Here is a 27,112-nt window from a genome sequence, read left to right on the forward strand (position 1 = left end):
GGTCTCTTGGCCCTTGAGCAGATGGCCTGCAAGAAATCTTTTGAGGGGAGTAGAGGACTGAATGGCAAGAGGGTGAGAGTTAAGACCATATGCAGTTCTGGCAGCTAAAAGGAAGACTTGTCTTGTTCTCTCAGAATGGTCGCACAATACTCCAGTTTAAGTCATAGAAGACAAACTTGTGTATTTTCTTGGTGCTGGCATGCCTTTTAGTTTTTCATATTTACAACTTTGGTGAGCCTGGGCGCAATGCTAGGAAAAGTGTTGTGATAAAATAAAGCAGTCCTTGTCACTTGCCAGACGATTAGCCTTACACAACCCCTTGTGTTTTCCGCAGCTGTTACCTGAACATTGACGACACAAAGCCTTTGAGATACAAAACACATGAATAGTTATGAACTCATATTCCTTAGTCAGCACATCACATGGTGCATGCTTGGTGATGGTTTTAAATAATGGGATTGCTAAATTTAGATAGATCACTCACTGGCTTCACGTGTTGATAAGCCAGCAGCTTAAGTTGCTAAGAGTTGTTCTTGTCAAATTCAGTGGATCGTACATTTATCACCACAGACATGGCTTTGCTCAGTGTGAACCAGCTTGACTGTCTTATCCACACTGGAAACTTTTCTTGTGTTCACAGTTTGAAATGTGTTATGAATGGGCTCAAGGTTCCAGCGCCGAGTGCTGTTTGTCACAGAGCCATTGCTGCTGTTGTTTGGTCCGCTTCTACTTGCTCACTCATGACGAATGAGGCGTGTGTTTGGTTAATCCTCTGATCAGCTCAGAGTGATGGTTCAAGTTCGTTAACAGGCCAAGTTTCCGCTAGGCTTTCAACTGGCACATTCTCATACACAGTCTAAACAAAAGACCAGGAATAACTGCACCTTGGAGCAACATGGCGCTTTTATATTTCTGCATACTTCATGACCTGGTGTATTTTTATATACCTGTGTACGCGTGGGTGTGTGTGTTATTATTATTTGATGCGCTTCATTATAAATTGTTAATGTCCTCAATGAACTTCCACAAATACGGTTCATCATTTCTGTTGCAAAATTTAATCTCACTTCATTTGAGGTGAATCAAAGCAAGGCCAAAGAGACAAGGCTGCTCATCACTTAATCCTGAAAGTTAGGCATTTTGGCAATGTGCTGCTTGCACCTTAACCTTTTGCATGCTATATGTGTGTTGCAGGGCAGTAAAATTGGCATAGTGTTTGAAAGCCTTCCTGAGGCATGGGCTACATGCTTGGGGATGGGCATGGTGGTGGGGTTACATTACTGACAGGAGCCACACGTCTTCATGAAGGGTGTTCAGCACAATGACTGCTCCTCATCCATTTCTGGTTTTGGAGCTCGCCCCAGGACAAAGTGAACTAGTGACTCGTGAAAAAAGGAGTGAGCCAGGATTCTAAGGTTTAAAAATAAACAGACGGACAAACTGTAAGCGGCTTTCAAAAAGTTTCCCAAACATTTAAAGACGACGTCATTTACTTGTGGAAAACTGCAACCAATATTTAGCTTGGATGGCTGACTGAGGAGAGTTAGATGTGAAGGGGTGGAGAGAATTTTCAAATTTTTCAAGCTGAAGGACCAGGGTAGCACTACTTTACTGTGCTGGTTGAACTATACAATGCTTGTTGGGCACAAAACTACTCAGAACTTTGTGATATTATCAGGAACGTTTTTCATTTTTTGGAGGAAATGTCCTCATCTTTCAATAATCACATTTTTACTGGATTGAAAAATCTCTGACAAGTAAGACCACGTCAAATGTGTGTGGAGTCTCATTTCTGTTTGTTATTGAAGATGTTTGTCAAATACGGGTTATTTACCAAGTTTGCTTTTGATTTGGTGGAATAGCTCTCTTTTTAAACTGTCATATGTTGTAATTTCATTTGTAAAGTGACAGTGTTCTGTACATTAAGTTTTCTCTCTCTCTCTTCTCTGTTTATGTTGCAGATGAGTCATATACTCAAGGATAGTATCCATTGTGAGAAATGAGGTAGGTAGAACCCTGTCAAAAGGAGACCCAAGACCAAGACTCTGCAACAGGTGAGTTAGAGAGTGATCTCAAAAAATGTTTGCCGCAACCATTTTTCGTTTTCTGAATATATTTGGATACCCGCTCTCCTCTTACAAGCATAAACTTAAACTAGAATAAAGCTGGTACTTCTTAAAACGTATCTGGTCTTTTAAAATGGAAATTTTCCATTTTATGCATAGACGTCTATGCTGGTCTTAACTGTCAAGAGAAAGATGTGTATCCACACCAAATCATGCCAAGAGATTTATTCCCAGTCCCTTATCTGCTTGGTGTGCTAATCTAGAAGCCCTAAAGAGCACTAAAGCGGTTTCATCTTAGTTAGACCTATTAGATAGTCATATCTGAGGTAGCATGAGATGCATCACTGTCTCAGCAGCAATTATCTCAGAATTCAAGTCCATTTGTATGAAATATGATACAAATGATTCAGACTGTCTAGACCAGTGGTCCACAAACTATGCCCTGGGGGCCGGATACGGCCCGCCTCCACATTTTGCCTGGCCCCTGAACAATACCAGAGATGCATTATGATTTTATAATCATAATGCAAATAATACAAATATAATCATAATGAAATCTACTGGGATAAAATCCATTCTACAACCATACTGGTAGTGAAATGTGTTGTGTTGGTATCAGTTCGGTTTCATAGCGTGTTTGCCTTAGGGTTTTCACAGTGAATTTGATATGAGAGAGCTGCAAACAGTTGTGTCTACAAAAATGTTAATGTTTCTTGGTCTTTTTTTCTGTGAAAAACTTGAAAAGGGTTATTTGTCATTTGGTTATTTATTTCATTAATGATTTTATTTTTTATTTTCTGATTATTATTATTTTTTATTTATTAACCCCCCCCCCCCCCCCCCCCCCCCCCCATCAAGATCCCAGAAACAGTTAATTTTTGTTTTTGTGTGGCTTTCTGGAAACAATAAATGTTTACATTTAGACACCTCTGCGACCATCACACTTTTTGTTACAAACTGGCTTGGCCTCAGTCAGAGAAGGAAAAAGTTATTTGGCCCTCGTAGGAAAAAGTTTGGGAACCCATGGTCTAGACTGTTTTTTTCCATTGCCCTGAACACTGTTGCATTTAACAGTCATACAAGCCTGAAGCTTGTTCATCTTGCCTGACTTTTTGTTGAACAAATGGAATAATGGAGTAAAACATGACAGGGATTGACCATGCAGGATTGCTTTAGCTATTTTGGCTAGATATGCCACATGATATACTTGGAAAAGATGATTCTCATTTAATAGTCATGTGAATGTTATACAGAGACTATCCTTTTTTATTTTAAGTGTATCTAATAATTCATTTTATGTGTGTTGCATTGGCATTTGATCAAACCAAATCATGCACTGCTTTGAATATTTGGTTTTATTTCCAATAGCCTTCTCCCAGTGTGTTTTATATTTTTTCATGTTTCAGCCTGCAATGGGAAACTCCGAGAGCCAGTACAGCATTCAGGGCCCTAAAGGCACCAGCTTTGTCCTCCCTGGCACACAGAAGCCATACTCATTTAAACTTCGCTCAGCCATAGAAGACCCTCTGTCACCCAACACATGGTGGAAAAATGCACCAGTAGGTTCAGGCTACAAATCCAAATGCATCGGCCACGGATGTCTTTCTCCCTCCAAAACCCGGCAGCCTTACTCCACCCGTCACCATGACTATGTCTCAAAGGGAGCTCAGGGCAGTCGGAATGAGCATTGCTGGCATCGGCCATCTGGATGTGTTATACGCAAGCGGCATGTATCAGATGACTATGATGATAATCCGTATGGTGAAGAACTCAATGGCCACAGTGGAGGACAGGAGGATTTAGTACAACAGAGTAGCCCACGGGTGGTGATCAAGAAGGATGGCAGTCTCAGGGTTGAGTTCACCAACACCTCAGGTAATCCCCTCCTCCTGGATGATGCCACAGGGCCAGTCCAGCTCCTTAAGTTCTCTCCAAATCTGGTATCCCCCCCATCCCCTAGTCTGGCTGGCTCTGGTGGCAACAGACCTGTTAACCTCTGTAGTGGTCCTCCACCGGCCTCTACTTCCTCCACTGCACGGACTAGTAAAGGGAGCTCCCTGAGCTCTGAAGGTTCCTGGTATGACTCCCCCTGGGGGCCTGGCACTGAGCTTTGTGATCAGTTCCAACCATGCTCAGCTAGTAGAACGTTGGTGGCCTCCCCTGTTCACCAGTTGGATTCTTTCAGTGAGCAGTCCCCCCCTCTGTCCATCGCAGACCTGTATCGGGATCCTACAATGGCTGCTACATTTCCCAAAGCCAGAGATCTATCTTGCCATGAACAGGAGCCCCAGGATAACCGGCAACCACACAGAGCCTCTTTAGCATCAGTCATGGATGTTACTTTGCAGGAAGAATGCCCCGAAGACAGGCTGTACTCCTCATACACTCTGCCCTCTCGTAAGCCTAAAGCCCACACGATGAGTGATGAATTAGACCGTCACCCTGACCCGAAAACGCACCAGGAGCAGACTGGGGGAGATTTAGGTTTCAACAAGAAAGGTTCCATCAAGAACCACATCCATCGCTTAAGTGACTGGACTGGAAGCCTCACTCACAAGAAGAAAAAACATCAGGTAAGTTTTATGTAAATGAGTGAGGGTGTGTCATATGGTTGGATTTTTGCAATACTGTTAATAAATATTTATAAATCCTGTAATTGTTAAATTGTGTTGGATGGGGTAAATTAAGTCGATTAAATGATAAACATCACTTTCATTTGCATCATCAAGGATAAGGCAGCAATTGGCCAGGGGACAATTTCACCCTCTTAAAATAACATTAACTTTGAGCTTCATTCATTAGAGACTTGGAATTATAGCTCATCTGTAAGGAATTAATATTGAGATTGTCAATGCTGGACATATTTTTATCATCAAATAACCTCATCTTAACCCTCCAGATGATGAAGGCTTGTATTACTCACAATATTCATGTAGAGATTCTGTTTGTATGGTGTGTAAAAACATAATATATATCCCTGTGGTATTCCTTATTTTATATTCTAGGCACCCAAGAGGAAAGTTTTTTGCAATCTCACTGTCTTCACCTGTGAACTTAGCCTTTGATTAAAAGCTTATTAAGCAGGACAGGTCATCAGTAGTGTCTGCATTTCCTGTCTGGCTCGGGCTATCGGATTGTGAGCCACCGCGTTTGGTTTGGCATGGCCAGGAACTAACAGCCTGTCGTCTGATGTTAAGTGGCACAACACCAGCTGTCTGAGGACTGGGCACAGTGGGGCTGCAGAAAATGAAATTTCGAAGGGAGCCAGTACTGGGTGTTGTTGTTAGTGTGAGGGTAGAATAAGGATGAGAGACACATACTATGTTAGACATGGATGATTCTCTGTGAAAAATAGGTTTGAGGCGTTTGGACAATTGCCATGACAACTTCAGTTGGGTGGGTACATTTTGATTAGTAACTTAATGTTTTGTTATTGTCGTAGTGTGATTCAGTCAGAACAGTAAGACTTGGATAGTGCTTAAACATTTTATATCATAAAGACGTGTGTTAAGACTGTTTTTTTTAATGTGATGTTTTTGGAGTGTTTAAAGTGGTTGTTAAAAAAATCCATTAATGCCAAAAGTAGGGAGAACAAAGAGCAGTGGTACAGGCTACATCTGAAGTAGGGGGAAAATGGCTAATTGTTGTTTCTCCATCAGTATACTTATGATGTTTAGGTCAGTGGAGATTCTGGAAATGAATACAGATTGCAATACAACTGCACTTGTTTAAGAATCATGTGATTTGGCTTACAAATGCTACATTCTTACCATATTTGATTTGATTCCAAAACATTTATTCAAACCGAAGACAAACACTCTCGCTTACAATCGAGCAATTGTATTGCCATCAATTCATTAAGTTGAACCCTGTTAAATTTTTTTGAGCATGCTGTTGGATAGCGCCAAGAGATTCATTGTAAGCCTTTGAAAAGCTCTGTTAGAGTGAAACTAATTCCTAGCTGTACATTTACCATCACCCTCTAAGCTTAATGAATGTCCTAATGGTCAGTCTGATTGATTTTTCTGGGTTTCCCTCATGATCCAAGGGAATAAGTCTGCTAATAGGGACTGTTGTTCAGTCATCTGGGTCCGACAACACAGACTTCAAGTGTTTTTGTATTTTTCCTTTTTGTTACCAAAGAAAGTACAATTAATGGCATTTTAGTGGTGCATAGTGTTAAACAAAATATGACTACTGTGAATGCTTAAACTTCACTCCATAGTGACAAAAATATGCAGTGGACTGATTGAGTGTAAATATATCCTCCATGTTACATTATTAATGCCTTACTCTAAATCTACTACTTGCCAAAATCATGCTAATCTATTGCCATGTGTCGGTCCTTAGCAGGTTTAGGAGGCATGCTATCAAACGCAGATTTACTATCTGCGTATTTGTTGCTTTATCCAGAAATATAACCGTTTGAAGATTGTTGTTGTTTCTGTTTTTTTGGCCCCCAGCCAGCCTGTCTGCCTCAAGACTTTTTTTCAGGAGGGTTGTTTTCAAGAAATCAAACCACACCGAAACATTGATAACAAATTTAGCCAATTTTTAATTATATACAGCTAAAATGGATGAAATCAGCCAAATAAAAAAATGCAAAGTGTCAGCAGTAAAACTCACCTTTTAATGTCTTGAGAAAGCCGCATTAAAGTGCTCAAAGGTGAGGGTTTGCACTGAACAATAAGATTGTCACTTTGCTTATTGCTGCATACATCCATTGAGCCTGTTCCAGTGTCTCCTATCAGTGGGCCCACTAAAATCAGAACCATTCCTCGTTTGATTCCTCTCCCCCTGGAGTGGGCCTTGTTTTGTGAGTTTTGAGGACATATTTTGATCCCAAAAACCATAGAACTTACACCTAATGAGAAGCAGATGGGTGGTAGTGGTGGGTTTATTTGGTCAGGCTTAACAAAAGAAGGTGAAGATAAAGAAATAAAACATAAATGCTGTAGTTATTAGTTTTCATTAGTCTTCCCCAGTTTTTTTTACAGATGTTCTGTGTATCACTGAAACGTACTTTCAACAGATGGTTGTCAGCTGAACCCTTGCATAATGGGTCTGATGAGATCCTTTTCTTGAATAAAGATTGCTGCTCTGTGGCTTAACCTGATCTTGCCCTTATAGTGTTAGGTTGTGTGAAGAGAATACCTCTGCAGGAATCAATAAAGTATCAAAGAGGTATGATTATCCATTAGATGAAAAGTTCTGCATGCTCGACATCCTCAAATCAGCTTTATGGGGCAATTTTGACTTTGCCAAATAGAAAGGAAAAAATAGACAAGTGATGAAGCATGCATAAGAGAATTGGATGACTAAGTCAGCCAATACAAATGAACGATAAGAAATGGCAGTGTATACTATGTGCCCATATTTTAAGTGCCCTCCAGGTTGTTGCAAAGGGGAAAATCGATGCTGCAATTGAGTCAAGTGTAGGTAGGCTGCTATTAGGCACGAAAGAGTGCAATTCCATCAAGTGTTCATTTGGGGAAGAGGAAGCCACTGCAGATATTAAATGATGTGAAATTGGAGGGTTCCAAAATTCAACCTCCTAGATGCTTTTGCAGAATATCTGTCCCAATTTCTCAACCGAGTGAAAGATCAAGACGGACTTTGAAGTAGGATTGAGTGCTTTTACTGTTATTTGAAAAGTGTTCTTCAATTTGAAATAAACACAGATATCATAGTGGGAACAAGGTGGGATTTTGTCCTACCATACCTTGATGCTATGAAACTGAAACTGTTGAATTACAAGTATGTACTATATAAAAATACACAATTTTTTCACATTGTGTCCTGTTAGGAGCCCAGGTACAAGGACATGAGTGATGCCTTCGATAGTGGAGTTGATGGTCTGACTACAGACAGAAGTTCCCCTTCCCAGGTTTCAAGCCTCCTTTGGGCCCCAGGAGCCTCCAGGGCCCAATCATCAGGGGCTATTCACCAATCGGCCAATGATGCCCTGCGCCAGAACATTTACCAGAACTTTATGAGGGAGCTGGAGATGGACACTGGACCAGGAGGGGTTGAACGAAGAGACCCTTCCACGGGTACAGAAGAGGGAGAGAGCAGCAGTGAATCAGCCGAAGGCTCCCTTGAGCAGCTTGACCTGCTGTTTGAAAAGGAGCAGGGTGTGGTCAGGCGAGCTGGATGGCTCTCTTTCAAACCCCTAGTCACCCTGCACAAAGATCGGAAACTTGAGTTGGTGTTGCGTCGCAAGTGGAAGCAGTACTGGGTAACTCTTAAAGGTGAGTTTGATCTGTAGAGATGTACTCCTAAGACAAGCTTTTATGCTTATCTGCCGTTTAATTCTACAGACTTAAAGTAAATAGTAATTTTATTCACTTTCACTATACTTGTTTATATTTTCTTTCCTCAATAAATACTACTATCTCATGTTTCTATCCTTATAGGAAATTATGTTTTTGGTGCTGGATATACAATTATCAAGTGTTTGTCGGCATGAGTGTAGGGATGTAGCAATGAAAATGCAAGGCACATTATAATGATTCTAAGATTTAAACTTAATGCATCATAAGTATTACATTAAAATGTAATACCTGACTAAAAACCCAGCAACAAAGAAATATAACATGCAAAAAATGTAATTTAAAATGTAAGATGGTTTCATTTATTTTGAGTGCAATTTCTTAACCGAAAGTCGAGTGTCTATTAAACTGAATTGTGAGTCATTTCACCCTTTATTTATATCTATATGTTTGTGTGTGTGTGTGTGTGTGTGTGTATATAAAACACACATTTTGTTGCCATGAGTTCTTAGAAGCCTTAAGAAGCATGGAGTGTCCCATTCCAATATATTCCTTTTTAAAACATGTGCAAGTATTGCTTCTAACAAAGTATCTGTCCAGTTAAACTCTTAACTTTTTTCATAAGATGCCATCTCATGATGAGATAAATATCAAGATATTGTGGCTGTCATTGCTCATTTATTTGCATCCTCTTTATCTTGCGCTCTGTTTTTTTTTTTTTTTTTCAGGATGTACCCTGCTTTTTTACGAGACCTACAGTAGAGGTTCTCCAGAGCAGGAGCAATCACCTCGCTACGCTCTCCTAGCAGAGGACAGCATTGTCCAGTCAATTCCAGAGCACCCAAAAAAGGAGAATGTATTCTGCCTCAGCAACTCGTATGGAGATGTCTACCTCTTCCAGGTCAAGCATGCATTTCCCGATTAATGTGTTCTGATAGCCAGTGCCAGCTCTAACAGGGTCAAAAGAGAATTCTCACAATGTCTCTCTGAAGTTTCTGATCTTGTACAATAGCTTTACCTTTCTCAAGGTGAAAGAATATTTGATTTTAATTTTTTTTCTTTTCCCTCACCAAACTAGACGTCTTTAAAATAAGGGGCTTCACATTTGATACGATTTATCTTAAGTGATCAAAAATCACGAAACTGAAGGGAACATGTGTTATAGGCAGTATATGCTCATGAAGGTATTAATAGCCAAGTTTTATTGATCCTGCAAAGGTCAATGTGGAATCCGATTGTGTTTTTGTGTCACTGTATTTTGTGGATCATAAGGCGCTCCGCATTATAAAGCGCAATATCAATGCATGGGTCTAATTTCATACATAAAGTGCACCGTGTTATAAGGTGCATGATAAAGCGATATAAAGGTATATAAAGTGAAACAAAAGAGTCAGTTTAGTAGAACTTTACACTCTTTCAGCTCATTCACAATAGCCCTGAGTTTGAAATTTGCTTCAAAAGCATGTCTCTTAACAGGTGCCACTTTTGTGGGGCCTTAAACACACAAATGTACAGTAATATGTTGAAGCACAGTATGTATCGGTATTGCAAAAAGTGGCAAAGGTAAGCGTACTGCGTGCTGCTCTCTGATTGGTTTATTGTTGCCAATGATAGCGGACATCAAGTTAGTGTGAGGTTGGAAAAATGTGTTATTCCAGCACTACATAATTAGTTCTCTAACATCGTCTGACGCTGCAACCCATATTCAACCAAGGACCAACTTTAATATAACATCCCTGGGTCAGGTGGGAATGGTCCGGCCATCAAACATGCAGAGCGGCCTTGTCACTTACAGAAGTCTTATGAAAACATTTTGACATATTTTTGAGCGCAGTTTACCACAAAAGTGGTTCAAGATCAGTAAGCACAACAAAAATTCATACATAAGGCACACCGGATTATAAAGTGCCCGACCGATTTTTGAGAGCCTTTTAATGGTTTTGAGTGCACCTTTATGTGTGAAAACTAAGGTAAATGACTTGGTAATTTAGTACCGTCTCAATGATGTACTGTATATGCCTTTCAGCCTGTCAATCCACAGGAATACTCTTGCATCATCAAATTGAATTTTTTGTCCCTCTTGCTTCCTGCAGGCCAGCAACCAGACAGACCTGGAAAACTGGGTGACTGCAATACACTCTGCCAGTGCCTCACTGCTGGCCAAGCGCCAGGGGAAGGAAGACACTGTGCGCCTCCTGCGGAATCAGGTCCGTAGCCTGCTGCAGAAAATTGACATGGACGGGAAAATGAAGAAAATGGCTGAACTACAGCTCACTGTTGTCAGTGATCCCAAAAACCGCAAGGCCATTGAAAATCAGGTGAGATGGTGCAGACAATATTGATTATATCCTATTGCCAACAATAACATGGGTACGTTGAAAAAAAACATTCATATCTTCTTCCACACTAGTTTTGCTAAATGTCTGCCTTCAACAAACTGATGTAAAAGGTGCTGTTTTTGGGGATCCTCATACACACTAATGCACAACATTCCACAACATTTGTGTCCTAACCCTATGATGTGCTCTACTTATGTTTCACAAGTTTTATGAGTGATATAACAGTCCCCAACTATGTTTTACCTTATGGTGAAAGAAAGGGCCTAAATGCAGCAATATCCAAATGCATTATGAGGGGCCCAGGGCAACATCCCACTCCCTGAACGTCAGATTAGGATTCCAGATGTTTTCTGGTAATCGGCTCTCAACATGCATTACTCTCCTCCTCTTTCCAGGCTGGGGAATATTCTAGAGCACGCACTGTTTTGGGGTAGCCAACCTGAAGGTTATAGAAAAGTATAACGATATGGCTTTATCAAGTCCATATTTTTGTAGCAGAAATGTATGGTTTTTGTTGGATTTTTTTCTTTTCTTTCAAGGTATGCATTGATGGTAATTTTGGTGTTGAGTATTTTATCTTAATGATAATAATATTAATAATAATAATAATAATAATAAATTATTAAATTATTATTTGAATAATAGAATGAGAATTTTGATTTCAAGTGGCAAGCTCACTTTTATTGAAATTATAATACTGAAGTGAAGAATGCAGATAAATAAATGTTCTGACATTTCTTTTACCATTTGTTTTGACTGGGACTTGCTTAGAGTGATACTCTGTTTTAGATGGGTCACTGCAATAAAAAGCAATGGACTCGTCTGTGTTGGACAATGAGACTGACTGATATGTCCTTGTAGGTTTCCAATTAGACTGTATGTCACCTCACACTGGGTTAAAAGACACATGGACGTTTGAATCCATGACAGGGTCTGAGAAATATGAACGGTCTTTGATGCAGACCTCCAATGGCTGATGATAGATTTAAGGTTTTGTTGAGGTTGTCTTAAGGTTTTGTTTAAGTTGTCTAGCTATAACAGCGACAACTTTGATGTACCCTCCCCCACCGTTACTCATGTTGACTGATATTGGCCCTAATGAATGTCTTATGACATCTGGCTTTAACCCAACTACACTCAGTCCCCAAACATGCATGCACAGACACACACATACAAATGTGTGAGTGTATTTATTTGCTTATCATGCATTAGGCCCTCTACATAGTGCTGCAGGCAGATGTTAAAAAAAGGCACCAAGGCCTGGCTTTATGGGCCTGAACATGTTCTGCTCTTCACTGATGGAGCCTGGTGTGTGATTGACTTATATGTGCTGATTCACTTTCAATTGTCCCATAATGCAGCAGGTCAAGTCTTTTAGGCTTTTAACATTGAATCTCATTGAATTTCATGTACATATCGGTGTTTGAGCATTATTGACCAAATATGTGGATATTTGACTATAAATAAAAAAAAAAATTAGGTGGTGCGGAAATCAGAGGTTTGGCAGGGTCTCATGCATACACTCAAGTGTCTCCGTTGTAGCTTCTTTTTTTTAGTTTTTGAGGAACTGGCTGATATAATTTACTCTGTAGTAGACCTCTTGCAGTCTGAAGTAATCCTCAAACTACTTACTGTTATTACTTTATGATTTCTTTAAGATACAGTGTTTTACATGTAAGTAATCTGAAAAAAAGGAAATGTTCTCTTACTCACACCAAAAGATTAATCGAAAAAGAAAGCACAAGTACAGATCTGGCAAGCATTCATCAAGACAGATTTCTCAAGCCAAACGGGAATGTGTAAAAGGATCAAGATATATTAAATAAGGACAGACAGGATAATTAATCATATCATGTACCTACACTAAGTTTGCTAATGCTCCTTTTAATTGACAAGACCAAGTTATTGAATGATCTGTTTAGTTTCATGTGGGCCAAGTCATTTATTTTCTTTAACACACAGAAACAGACAAGGTCATGCCTCAAATGCCAAATAAATTATACTAAGTCGGATGATAAGAAGCCACTGAGTAGGGCTGTAGCGTATCAATTCAACTTTGTTCTGGTAAGAGGGAAAGAATGTTACATCTTTTTCTTTAGATGTTGCCTGCTTTCTCTAAGAGTATCAAATATACAGTTTCACCTTTCAATACATATTTATCATACCTTTTCAAAAATTGATTCAACATCTCAGTCTGTTGGATTGTGAGGTTTCTGTCACGTGAGATGTTAACAGGCAAAGTTTAAGGTCATTGGAAAACAAAGCCAGCGGTTCCAAGCTGCTGCCATCAGGGTCCACATTGTATTATGGATTCAGTGTCATAGATTAAGGCTTTTTAACCAAGGTCACTTGCACAAGGTCTCCTGCAGTCACAAATGAAGACTATGCACAAGTCTTTTTCCCAAATAGCATTAATTTCTTTTGAGGATTTATATTCAAGAAGTTTGAAAAGTCAAAAAGACCACCGTCCCACCCACCTCTGTGAGTTCCTAACCTTAGAGAATGTCATCAATGCGAGTAAGATGTAATGGAACTACACGAGGGTAGCATTACTTACCGTACAGGCGAGACCTATTATGGTAAGTCAGTTGTTATGAAGGATTGTCGAACTTAAATGGTTTCATTAAAAGTGGTGCCCGGCCAATAAAATAACTAAATTTCAATGCTTGTATCAGGCAGACTGGGATGAGGAAGGTGATTGTAAATTGTGTTTAGATATTTGTGTTTGGGGAGGGGAGCGTTTTACTGTTGGTCTGTTCAACATCACTGTTCCTCCAAACCCATCTGAATAAACTGCCATGTGGATGTAGTGTTTGCTGCATCAAAGTTTCCCCAACCCACCCTCCTGTTCCCCCTCTCCATTCAACCCCCTGCCAATCATAACTTCTGTATCCAGCACCATCTGTAAGCCATTGCAGCTAGATGTAAAACACCCCTGATCAACAAATTCTTACTCTGCCTTTTCTTTCCTTCCTCTTGCCATTCCCTTAAGGTCCTCTCTTCCATATCAAAACAATGCCTCTAATTTTACTTATTTACTAAATGTATTCTTCCCTTTCCCATCTGTCAGATCCAACAGTGGGAGCAGAACTTGGAGAAATTTAACATGGACCTCTTCAGGATGCGTTGCTACCTGGCCAGTCTTCAAGGTGGAGAGCTGCCCAACCCAAAGAGTCTGCTAGCTATTGCCAGCCGGCACACCAAAACCACTCTTGGGCGCCTTGGGATCTTCTCGGTGTCATCCTTTCATGCTCTGGTGAGGAGTCTCATTATGAAGACTAAACAACAAAATATTTGACCCATTCAAAAGTTTTTTTCTGACACTCTTATGCAGATATGTTTAATTTATCGAACCCTACCATTGAAAATCCTTTAATCATTTGAAACAAAAAGACATCAGCACATAACCTTTTTACTTCTGGAAAATAGCAAACTAATTGCGATCTCTGATCAGATTGGATTATTTGTGGAGTTAAATAATCATGGTCCAGATTATATGTGTTTGTGTGTCAGATTTGCTCCAGGGATGAGGCTGCGTTAAGGAGGCGATCATTGTCCAGGACTTACCCGAAACACAGGCGGGGGCTCTTCTCATCTCTGAAAGGCCTCGACAATCTGACCAGGAAAGGCAAAGACAAGAGGGCATCTGTATCCCAGGTACTATAGAAAACACAATAGAAACCTCAGTAACCAAAGGTTTTAGTACATGGTTACAAGGTTGTAGAACTCAAGTTTTGTAAGATCTATTAGCATCAGACATATGAACCAACAAAATTCTTACAAACCAACAAGGCTTTGTCAGTCAAAGATGTATCAGATTTCTTGACTTGTGAAGTCAGGTTGCAGGGTGAATGTTCTAGATATAACTTCTTCACATGTCTTTAACCTTAAGCGTTCAAAAATATAAATTTACCCTGAGCCTGCCACAGTATACAAAGCGCAGATGAATGCTGCATTGAAAAAGCAGTTTTATTGGTGTTTTTTTTTTTCAGAAAAAGCACAGTATATCTTCTCCAGCCCCAGAAGCTAAATTAAAAGTTGGGGTAATGAGGACAATACATTTTATAGCTGATATGTAGTGAGCCCATCAGCTCTGTTGAGGCAAAAAGCATTGTGGGGTGCTTAGAATTTAAACTGACACAAAGTAATATATGATGAACTCCAGACTAATAAAACTCTTCAGATGGTCTGGATTAGATTCTTAGTGTTAGATACTTCTGTTTCATGCATTGAGCAGCGGGGAACCTACCTCTACATATGCAGTCATCCAAAAATCATTAGCCCTCACTGCTCACACGTGTGTATGTGTGCATTCATCGATGCATACATGTCTCCTGGGATATATGTCTTAGACAAATTCACCACACTTTGAGCAGTGTCATTAACAAGCTAAACTGCAAATATGTTTCTGTATCCCTTACTCAAACACATCTGCCACCGATTGACATGAAAGAAGGAATGTGATTCATTTTTTCTTACGTTTTTAAGTTATGCATGGTGTGTAATATAGAGCATAGCCACCAAAAGGAGATGTTACTAACTGGGCGCATGTCAGTCCAAGTATTTCCCCTGCTTTTTACTTGAACATTTGACCAACATTAACTCGGGAGTGTTTCCAATCCAGTTGCAGCATGGGGGAGTTTAAGCTCTCTCGTTACTAATTAGACCCATGCAGACTTGTTATTTGGTACGAGTTTCTAGCCCTCTATACCTTGGAGGCACAACCCAAGAGAATACTTTACAGTTGGTGGTCTATTTTAAGAATCACCACAGGAAACTGGCTAATTTGCTCAAATCTTTTATAAATCTTTTCTTTAGCAAGGTATATAGGAGAGAGGAATGTGGATTTGCCCAATTGCAACTTTATTTTGCTTTTAGTTTCCTTCATGCTGCATCTTTATTTTGGTATACGAGTCCTATGGAAACAAAGCTACTGTATAACATCCAAGTTATTCAGTAGCTTTCTTTGCAATGAAATCTTTCGCAACCTGCCTCAATGATAATCTTAAAATGTTTGATTTGCATTTACTCATACAAATTTTTTTCCTGCCGTGGGTGTGTGTGTGTGTGTGTGTGAGAGAGAATTTCCACATATACAACAGGAAGAAACATTACTTGTGGTCAAATAATTTTTTTCTGCATTGTTTGTAACTATGGAGTAATGTATTTGTGGCCATCTCTGTGTCACTTTCCCCTAAGGCTGTTTTGTTGTTTGGTATGGAAGAGAAGGATATAGCTTTGGAAGCAAAAGGAGCCAAACTAGTCCACTTAATTTGTAACATTTCTATACCAAGACAGGACTTTCTCTGTAGCTACCTAGAAATCTTACCATTGCACTTGCTTTCCTTCTTTGTGTGCTCTACACTACTTAACTAAATGACCAATTATTTTCCTTGCTCCTGGTTATTTGCACATTTAGTAAGTTTCAGGTCGGTCCTTTCCCAAATCGATTACACTATTTTTGCTTTTTTTCCCAATGCCCCCCCCCCCCCCCCCCCCCCCCCACACACACACACACACTTTTTTTTCTCTTCATGCTTTGCTCGGTTACTCAGAGGATCAACACTTAGTGTTAGCTAACACCTTTCTGTCACATTTTATGAACGGAGCTATCCATGTTAACCAGACCATTTAGCCCTACACTCCACCGTCTTACCGCAGTCATGCTCTCTGCCAGTCTCCTGTGTTGTAGTTACTCTCCCTCATCCATGTTAACAGAGATACGTATGTATACAGTCAGGAGTGGGTGGGGCAAATAGCTGTGGGAAGTAGGCCAGAAAAGGCTGAGGACTTATGGGAGAGTGGGTGAAGCTTTTTAAAATTAAGTCAGTTTACAGTGAAGCGGTGCTACTTAAAACCACTTTAGAAATGTAGTGTTATTGTGTGTGTGTGTGTGTGTGTGTGTGTGCGTGCGTGCGTGCGTGCGAGAAACTTACAGTATATTAGCAAGTGTTTTTTGCGTATTGTGAACCATATTGGTTATATGATTAGGTTTAGTAATTATTCCAACATATTTGCATTTTACAACAATACATTTATTCAATACCTTTAAGCCCTTTGAGTGACCGCACTGGATCACACCAGTCAGCTTTATATGTGATTCACTATAATATATTGGATATATCACTATAATATATTTACTTAAAAGTAAGTAAAAGGCTCTTGAGTTACCTCCTGCCGGGAGCTAGTCGCACACAACTCACTAACTACGCTGGTGACAGAACCAAGACTGGGGGAACGTGGTACGAATCTTAGACCAAGAGGTTTTGACATTCAAGATGTCCGTCCTCTCATTGATCTATCTGCCACACAGACACCATTCTTCTCTCACTCTCTCTCTCAGACTCTGTCCATTGTGTCCAATAATGTCCAATCCTTGATCCACACTGTCTGCCGCAGTCAGAGCGATTGAATCGACAGGCTGGGGTTGTAGATATGGTGCTGGCTTCAGGTCTCCTTATGCATGGCATGTCGACATGTGAAAAGTGAGGTTACATTGTACAACACCATGGTTTCATCTGGGTCCACCCTGATCTGCTTGACCTTACCGGCACAGTACTGCAAATTCTGGATAAGGTGTGTGGTGTTGCTAGCCAAAGGTGACAAAATCTTTGCCACGTTTGGCGATGATGTGTGCGATTGAGTTAATGCTTATGATCGGTTTGAGAGGAGCTCCCTCCTTGTGAATCTTTGGGAGTCCGTATATGCAAGGCATGGTCTCTCCTGGGTGCAGTTGATAACAAAGTGGTTTTTCTATGGCTGCATCCTTTTCTAGATGCTGTAGGCAACTGACCACTTTCTTCTTGTATGCGTTTGTCAGGTCCCATTTCAGGGTTTCATCCTTCGCATGGTGGTTATTTCGCCTGTATTATCATTAAACCAGTCCTGGTGTTTTCTGCTCCGGTGGCCGATGGATTGGGCTGCTGCCTCATTGAGCTTTAAGCTGACAGAAGATCATTTAGCATCAATGGAGACATCTGTGTGCAGCAAAGACTCGATGTCCCTCTGGTTTTCAGCCAGGGAACGGTAAAGACTGTCCCCATCTTTAGGCTTTTCAAGCTGGTAACAGTTAAGCCTTTTCTTCCTTGACTTCTTGGGATGGATTGCAGGGAGTATTTTCACATGGAGCTTGGTTATAATTAGTTGATGGCATGCCCAGCACTCTGCCCCTCTCATTGCACGGGTAAGCAAGACATCTTTTATATCAGAACCTCTCACGATCATGTATTCCAAAAAGTGCCAATGTTTAGAGCATGGGGTCATCCAGGATGTTTTGTGTTAATTTTGAGCTGGAAGAGGGTGTTTGTGATGGTCTATTCATGTTCAGCACAGAGGTTGAACAGCTGCAGGCCATTGGCATTGATCTGACCGATACTGTGACTCCCAATGACTCCCCTTCTACACCTTGTTGTCCTTCCCCACTCCTGGCGTTGAAATCACTCAACAAGAAGACCTTGTCCTTCTTGAGTATGCGATCGAGAGCCTCATCTAATGCTTGGTAGGAGTGGTCTTTCGCGTCATCCTTCCACGGAAGAGTCGGAGCATAAACATTTTGAAGTGTGGCATATTGTTTCTTGGCCAGAGGGATCCTTAGTGACATAAGCCTTTCACTTATACCAATTGGTGTTTCTTGGAGTTTTTGTATAAGTGTGTTTTTATTTCCAGTCCCACACCATGCTGATGCTGTCCCACTGTTTGGTCTCCCTTACAGTGGAAGACGTGACCCTGCCCTACTTCCTTCGGGGAGCCATCATCTAGGAACCTGGTTTCACTTAGAGCAGCGATGTCAACATTGTAGTGGTTAACTTCTGCTGCAATGAATGTCGCGTGTCACTGACTCCATCAATGTCCAGGAGGGTTCATATGTTCCATTTAGACAGTTTGAGAGCAATTATTTTCTTCTATTTATTTCAACCGCTGGCTGGAATTTACCGGTAGGTGCGGTTCCCTATCTAGGATGCTCTGAGTTAGGCCACCTTTTCTAGGCCCCTCCCCAATCGGGGTAAGCAGTGTGGCTCCTAAATAAGGCTGCTTAGAAGCACACGGTTCTGCTAGGAGCAGCTGGCACTCAACCCCAGCTGCCAACAATCAGGTTGCCCCGTGTTGCTGGTGTGCAGGGTTATGACTAGGGATTTCAACCACATTCAGACCTGCTCCAGTCATCGGACACCCTGTCGCCACCAGACTTCGATCATTTTTGGTTGGGGTGCGCGTGTCTCAGCAGTACTTCTTCACTGCTAGAGGGCATAATCTGGTGGAAAGGAGGGCCCAAGACAACCGGCACTCTCTAGCAGTTGCATGGGGCTGCCAGAGCTCCAGTTTTCAGGTGCATATCATGTGCCACCAACAAAATGCTTTTGTGTCGGGCTGTGCTCCCTTAGCCTATTGTCATCCCGGACTCGCCCACAAAGCAGTGGGGCAGAGATTGATAGGTGCCAGGGCTTATCCACTTGGGTGGGCCTGCACACTATATCTATGGGCCTGTCCACTGTCAAGTTAGTCTGGGGCCGCAACGCCACTGTTACCATGTGTGGCATAAGTCTAGGTGATGGAGAGGCTTTGTACTGGCAGGAGAAGACTGATGCATGAGTTGCTTCTTCATTCACCACAAGTGCTAGCCAGGGGCAGTTCTGAAAGTGAGAGGTAGCAAGCAGACAGGAAGAAGGCATGCACCTTCCCTCTAACTACTGCACTAGACACATCACAACACCCCGTGTTCGGACACACACACATACACATTCACACATGTTCAGGCATAATTCTACCACTGTACCTTCAAAAGCTTTAGACCCTCTTTGGCAGCAGTATCAGGTGGAGTTTATAATTAACTAGATAATAGTATCATGTTTAATATTGTGTTGCACAGAAGCTTTTTGTCTTGCCTGCATGCCATCCTACTGTCTGTACTCAAAGGCTGTGTCTTGACTTTTAGGTCTTTGAGAGCGAGGTTGGATGTCAAGTGCATTTCCTACCTTCCCGAAGTACGGAGGTGAGTCACTATTTGTTCATCACCCCCAGTATCACTGGCAGATGTTTTAAATTTCTATTGGTGTTGAGTCCTAATATGCTGAGTTGTTCTCTTATTCTCTTTCATCACCAAAATATCAGGGTCTGAATGAAGTAGCTGCTTCAGAAACAAGTATTTTGTTAAATCTTATCACAGTAATAGTTACTAAGACATTATTGTTATACTTGATCAATATTTGTAACAGCTACATAAAACTGATAATAAAATCTCTTAACATATCTTGAATACAACAAAACTTTTCGGTCGTAGACTGCCATTGTTGTTTACGGTGCAATGCTGTCTAGTGACGTCATGTGGTTGCACTGGGCTCTGTCTCATTCATTTTACCCTGTGATACAAAAACATATCATTTGGGCAACCCTTACACTTTGAACCCAAGAGAGACATGAGGGAGAAGAATATCGCTGGAGACAGAAGTCAAAATGAAAGCAAATAAAGACACAGAGGCAAGGGTCGGCCAAAGTTGTAGGTGTGCATGTGCCATTTGCATTGCTATGCCAACGGGGAGGGAGAGTGTCTGTTGTAAGAAGCTCTACTTTTTATCGTCAGCTTCTTCTGTGATCGTGCCTGTTGATCTTTTGACATCAGATGCCACTTCTGCAGTAGCAGGTTGCTGACTTCCTCTGGTTTTTTAAAGTGATAGGCAGGTGTTAGGGGAAGCTGAGTGAACAGAAGCAAAACAATAATACATTCATTATCCCAAGGGCATTGCCTAGATTAGCGCAGATTTATTCGTTTTGTTGGTGATTCAGTTCACAGATGTAGATACAGTTGCAGTTGAGTGTTCCTGTTTTCCCCTGCTTTGTATTTGAAAACACTTTTTTCCTCTTGTTGGCGAAAACTGAAGAGATTAGATAGCACATTGAATAGCCTTTCATTTAGATAGGGAAGACAAAATTTGACAATTTAATTACAAAGAATGGAACGGATGTCCTGTAAAGAGAATTTATAGCTGTTGCTAATTTCAAATGTTCCTCCCTAGTTTGGCTTTTTAATGAACAATGGAAAACAACACAGGTCATTAAACACCTTTTAAAATCCATATACACAATTATCACAATAGATCTTTAAATGACAAGCATAATAAATCTACATGACATGGTTCATCAAACTATACCTCAACTTTTACTTACCGTATTATCACAACCATAAGGCGCACCATACTAAAAGGCGCAGTCTCAGTTATGTGTGCCATTATTGTATTTAACACACACATTAGGCGCACCTGATTATAGGGCGCGCGTTTTTTATACAATCCACGCCCACATTTCCCCCTTTAACATTCTCATGGTGTCCTCTACTACGTCCGCCTTACAACAACAACAACACACACACACAAGCATGCAAGTGTATGTATTTAAGAACAGAGCGGGAGTTAAACTGAGTTTGGTATTCACATTTTTTGACCGGTAATTGTCTTCAATCAAACAACATCGAAGTCCTCATCCTCTGTTTCTGATTTAAACAGCTGCGCTAAATCTCCATCAAACATGCCAGGTTCACTTTCTTCACTGTCAGAGTCACTTTCCGTGCCTCACGGTTCCTCGGAAATGATGCAGAAGCTCGAATAACAGTGCCAGCAGACATGTTAGCCCAAGTGTCCACAATCCATTCGCAAATTGTGGCGTAACTCGCCCGGCACCTTCCCGATGCCTTCCACTCTTAGTGAAACTGTGGTCTCCAAGAAGACTTTTCGTGCCCCGTTGTGCGTTTCGCTACCTTGCTTGTCCCCTTCTCCACAGTGTGACTCACTGGGACGTCGAAAGGGAGTGGCACCTCGTCCATGTTGGTGATGTGGCTGGGCTGGATGTGTTTGTCAGCAATGTGTTCAGGGTTGTTAAAACAGCGATGTTCTGCATAATGCACATACCCGTTCTTTTACATACAATCAATGCCCACACTTCCCCCTTTAACGTTCTCATGGTGTTCTCTACTACATCCGCCTGACAACAACACACACAGGGCGCACTGCGCTATATGGCGCACCGCACAATTTGAAGAAAATCTAAGACTTTTGTGTGCGCCTTACAGTCGTGAAAATACGGTATCAACCATAAAACTCTTCAAGTGAAATTTAGCCTCCATCAAGACACAGAGCGTTAATGGGTACAGCCTTGTTTTTCTTTTAGCCAACACTTAACCTTTGTTGTAAACTTGGCTTTTTTGTTCAACTCTTGTGTTACATATTAGATGAACAAAGCAGGATTCCACATGTATTACATTTGCAAAATGAATTAATTTGTTGGCTTAGATAATCAGTCTATTAGTTTTCTGGTCCATCGGCTCACAGAAAAATGCTAAAAAAGGTGATCAATACTTCACAAATTACAAATCCGATTTGAAGGCATGCTTCCCTCTAGACTGAGCGTTTCTATCTTTGCTCTGCATCAGACCTTTTTTTTTTTTGTGACGATTAAGATTCTTTGGGAAGGGAACCTGTATTGATTTTCGTTGACACCTACTTTTCTGCGTCATGATGACTTTGCTCCTGTTGTTCTATTTAAGTCTCAAATCCCTTGGATTGGCTCAATTTAGCGGTCACTAATCCTCTGAGGTGAAGCCAAGTGAAAGATCTATTTGTACAGAGGCTTCCTTCTTCTTGTCTCATCAAGTCAATCTGGTGGCTCATTGTTCATTTTACTGCCCTCTCGCCAACTCTATCTAGAGGTCGAGTTCATATATGGCTTGACAGACTGTTGCATAAATCTAGACATACATACGGACTGACCCTGTCAGGCTACCTGACTTGGCCTCTGTTTAGATTTCAACTAAGGTCACACTGAGGGGAGAAATTTGGCCAACGTCTCACTTCCCACACCTTCTGTGAGGGAAGGGAATTGCCATCAAGAGGCAACATATATACATATATATACATACATATATATATATATATATATATATATATATATATATATATATATATATATATATATATATATATATATATATATATATATATATATGTGTGTGTGTGTGTGTATATATATATATGTGTGTGTGTGTATATATATATGTATGTATATATATATATATATATGTGTGTGTGTATATATATGTTATATAGTTCTTTTCTGTCTCAGCCCTGCTTTTAAAAAAATGACCAGAAGTAAATTCCAATTATTTTGGATATCAAATAAGTTTCCCTCTTTTCAACAGGGAGAGTGAAACTTGAAACAAATGGTTTCCGTGTGCCCCATTTTTTAAATCACAATCATTTATCATTCAACAGCTTTCATACATGACAGACAAATCCAGCGTTCTGTGTCACCACCCTTCGCCACACTCCACTTGCCATGAGGACACACCTCTGTATCATCCTTGTGTGTTTGTCAAATGGTCTAAAGGACCTTGGGTGGAGCTTTAAGGAAACTATGAGTAGTGCAATACACGTAATGGGTGGGAGGAAAATTGAGAAAATGGCTGAAAATAATTCTCAACTGTTCTGCTTTCGTTATATAGTCACCCTGTCTATTTGAGGCAACACTAATATGTTGTTAGTCAGTTGCTAAGTGGAAGAGAGATTGTATTTATGCAGTGGCCACCAAATGATTACTTCACGTTTCATTTTTAAAGTCCCCAGGGTGGAGAACAGTTCATTCGGGAAAATAAGATTCCACTCACTTCAGAGGAAAGCCTGAAATATGAGATGATTTTTTTTTGGCTGAATGCAAACATAAACAGCATCCATGCTCACCACACATGACCCTTTTTGGAGCCTATCTTGGGTTGTTGTCTTGGCAACTCTTACTAGGCAACCGTCAGCCTGTTATAACCCTCTCTGACCATGAATGTCTGTACAGTGTTAGTCAAATGCCACTAAGGTCAGCAGAGGCAACCAACTATTAGTTGTTTTTTTTCCTGTCACACCCTTTTGCCAGAACACAAAAGGGGTTGTCATGCGACCAGTTACCATGACAACTTTTTTTTCCTCCAGCCTCAATAAGTATGACCTCACATCTCCAAGTGGGTGAGTCAAGGTAGTCAAAAAACACCTTGTTTTCTTTCAGCCCAGCACGTTAGGGAAACATTTCAGTTAGAACATTAGTGGCCTTTATTTTGGCTCCTCATTGGGACATTTAGATGGAAAATAAGCATAATGTTTGCTTCCACATGCACGTGTGTGGTGTTAGATGAACTTTGAATCAGAAACCTGGTGAGTCTCTCTTGACTTTTTTGTCTAGTGGGGAAAATGAGTTTGATTTCTTCTTGAGGTGATGTGTCAAAAGCAAACAAGCAGCTCCTGAAATGCACTGATGCACATAAAACAAAATGCATCAGACACACACACACACACACACACACACACACACACACACACACTGCTCCTTACATGCTCACTTACACCTTTGCTATGTACTAACAACAAGTCATTGGTATTGAGTCACTTATCCCCCTTGGGGATAAGTTTAAACCATAGTCTCATCTTCTTTTTTTCCAAAGTGCTAAATCATTTAACTCCTTAATCGAATTACTCCCTGGTTCATATGGCATGACTGAGTGAGTCTTCGGGATCTACAGACTTAAAAAATTGTGCTGCAATTCTGCACTTTTGCATTTCCTTTAACTGCACAGCATTGCAGTGTTTTGCAGAGAGAATCAAAAGAAACATAGATCAATGTGCAGCAAAGAATAACTTCATCAACATGTATCAACATAACAGTGCTTGCTGGTTTTAATGAAGTAGCTCCCACAAAGCGGGATGATTATTGGCAATATTCAGCAGGTTTTTGCTGAAAAACTCAAGCGACTTATCAGTGTAATAGGGATGTAATATCTTAAAATGACGCCTTGATTTATTTGGCTTCATACTGTCCGCTGCCAACATTTTTAGACACAGTAAACGCAACGGTCTTTCCTCGTTCCCTACTGTAGTCACAGTGAAGCCATCACTACATACTCTTCGTCATATTTCCTTGTCTTAGCTTTCAGTTGAATTTCGTTTGTCTCATTCGTTCCGTCTCTCACTGTCTTTCTTATCATCCCTCTTAAATATTTTTCCATGGTGTCTCTTGAGGGTGTGTTCACTGCACTTCGCATCTTGCCCTGTGCTGTGTGCGCATGCTCGGTGCAAAAAAACCCTACACCATAGAGCTAATACTACACCATAAGAATGTTCCCCCCCCCGGCGTCGCACCGTGTCCCCACTACTTGAAAAGCAATGGCTTAAACTATGCGGTCAATGCCACAAAGAAAACCTGTCAAGTCCCTGATATAATAATCAAAATTAGAAATAAATACTCCCCTTTTCCAGAACTAAAGTCAAATTTACCCTGGTGGTTTTCCAACAAAAATGCAGAAATCATTTTGATGGCAGGTGACCCTTTCCAAAAGCCTTGTGTACTCAATCATTAGACTGACTATTATATAAAGCAACTGCCGTCTCAATTAAATGAATTTCTGACACACTGATTGTATGACATCTGTGCTCCATTGTTTGATGCACAGCCAAATATTTGTACCAATGGAGTTGCATTGATTTGTTAGCAGTTATTCAAAGGCTATCGCTCCCTTCACCCTAATTGTGTTTTCCTCACTCTTCCAATGTTTCACTCTCCTTTATCTTCCCCCTCCCTTCATTCCCCCGATTTTGCTTCTTTGTAGAGAGTGGATGTGCTGAGCAGTATTTACTCCATGTCGCCCCCTGAGGGCGGTGTGTGGGATAGCAACAATAGTACCACAAAGTGTGTCCACACATCTGATGGCCCTAAAGTCCACGCTCCCACCAGAAGACACCAGAGAGACGCTGATTTTATCTCTACAGTCTGCAAGGTTGGTGTCAAAACTGTATGCAGAGACATGACGATGTGTAACTACAGTGAAGAAAAAGTTTACGTGGAACGAGTTCAAGTTGTGTCTCTACACACAGTTCTGATTATTAGTCACAGCTCTTTTGAAGTTGTTTGTGTTATCACAAAGGCATATAAGATGCTGCCTTAAAAAGGATCTAGCATTGTCTTGTTAACGGTAAAATAGTCTTCGTTGGAACAGATGCTGTTTTTATACTCTCTGAAGGGCTTGAAAACTAACCTCTTAATATGGCGTCATATTCACAAGGGGGACTACATTTAGATGGCCCTGTATGAACTATAATCCCCCTGGGCTTGGCCGTTTTGTTTACCACAAACTCCTCATCATTAAGTGTAAAATAGGTAGCAGCTGTCAGAATAAGCATTAGCATTGAAATATGTTTGGGCTAGGTGGTGAGCGCCTGGTGGCCCGGCCTTCACCATGGGGCTCGACCAGGCATAGCCCAAAGGAACAACATGGTCCCTCTTCCCCTGGGCTCACCACCCATCGAAAGGGCCATGGGGGTAGGGTGAAGAGTGAGCCGAGCGGTAGCTGGTGTGGAGAACCTTGGAAAGGAAGGATCCCAAGCTGGTGCCCGAGGCTGAGAGATTCTGATGGGATACAGTCAGACTCACAACGCACAGCACAGGGTCTGGAACCAGGCCACTCTTTTTTTTTTTTTTATTATTATTTTTAAAGGGGTCCATATGTACACGTGGCACCAACATACTTTAGGCCACTGTTCTTTGATTGACCTTGTGGTCATATCGTCAAACTTGCGGCCGCATGTCTTGCTCAATCAACACTAAGTACAGTGGGAGCAGGGCGCTGCGGACATCACTTCAAGATGTTGTATATCAGTGGCAGGAATACTTCAGAGACCTCCTCAACCCTGTAGGAATGCCTTCCATTGAGGAAGCAGAGCTAGCGGACTCTGGAGCGAACACACCTATTTCCGGGGCTGAAGTTGATAAAGCGGTCAAAAAGCTCTTCAATAGCGGGGCCCCGGGGGTTGATTAGGTCCGCCCTTGATTCCTCAAGGCTCTGGATGCTGTAAGGCTGGACTGGCTGACATACCTCTGCTGCATTGCATGGATGTCGGGGACAGTGCCACTGGACTGGGTGGTGATTGGAGGGTGTGCTCCTATTACAGGAGCATCACACTCCTCACCCTCCCTGGTAAGATCTATTCAGCGGTGCTGGATAACTGGGTCCTTCGGCTCATTGAATCTCGGATTCTGAAGGCGCAATGTGGTTTTCGTCCCGGTTGTGGAACTGTGGACCATCCCTATACCCTCGACAGGGTCGTTCAGGGGGCATGGGAATTTTCCCAACCGGTCTACATGTGTTTTGTGGAGCTGGAAAAGGCATTCGACCATGTCCCGTGGGCAATCCTGTGGGGGTGCTTCGGGAGTATTGAACCCTGTCATATGGGCTGTTTGGTCCCTGTATGATTGGTGTTGGAGCTTGGTCCACATTGCCAGTTGTAAGTTGGACCCATTTCCAGTGAGAGTTGGACTGCGCAAGGGCTGCCTTTTGTCACCGATTCTTTTCATAACTCATACAGAAAGAATTTTCTAGGTGAAGCCAGGGCATCGAGGGGATCTGGTTTCGTGGCCG

At 41.3% G+C, this 27,112-nt stretch overlaps 1 protein-coding gene across 1 annotated transcript in view; it reads left to right on the forward strand.

Moving 5' to 3' along the window:
• Positions 1–27,112, forward strand: part of tiam2a (TIAM Rac1 associated GEF 2a) — a 75,353-nt gene that overhangs the window by 23,787 nt on the left and 24,454 nt on the right. The window contains exons 2-10 of the mRNA XM_086147708.1: positions 1,962–2,054; positions 3,473–4,639; positions 7,873–8,317; positions 9,067–9,239; positions 10,432–10,656; positions 13,748–13,933; positions 14,191–14,334; positions 19,610–19,666; positions 25,307–25,474. Coding sequence (XP_086003834.1) covers positions 3,479–4,639; positions 7,873–8,317; positions 9,067–9,239; positions 10,432–10,656; positions 13,748–13,933; positions 14,191–14,334; positions 19,610–19,666; positions 25,307–25,474 — 2,559 coding nt within the window. The 5' untranslated portion in view covers positions 1,962–2,054; positions 3,473–3,478. The remainder of the gene's footprint in view (positions 1–1,961; positions 2,055–3,472; positions 4,640–7,872; positions 8,318–9,066; positions 9,240–10,431; positions 10,657–13,747; positions 13,934–14,190; positions 14,335–19,609; positions 19,667–25,306; positions 25,475–27,112) is intronic.

This window comes from Fistularia commersonii, chromosome 1, assembly GCF_037954325.1.
Source record: "Fistularia commersonii isolate RoL2024-O1a breed Wild chromosome 1, RoL_Fcom_v1.0, whole genome shotgun sequence".
NCBI lineage: Eukaryota > Metazoa > Chordata > Actinopteri > Syngnathiformes > Fistulariidae > Fistularia > Fistularia commersonii.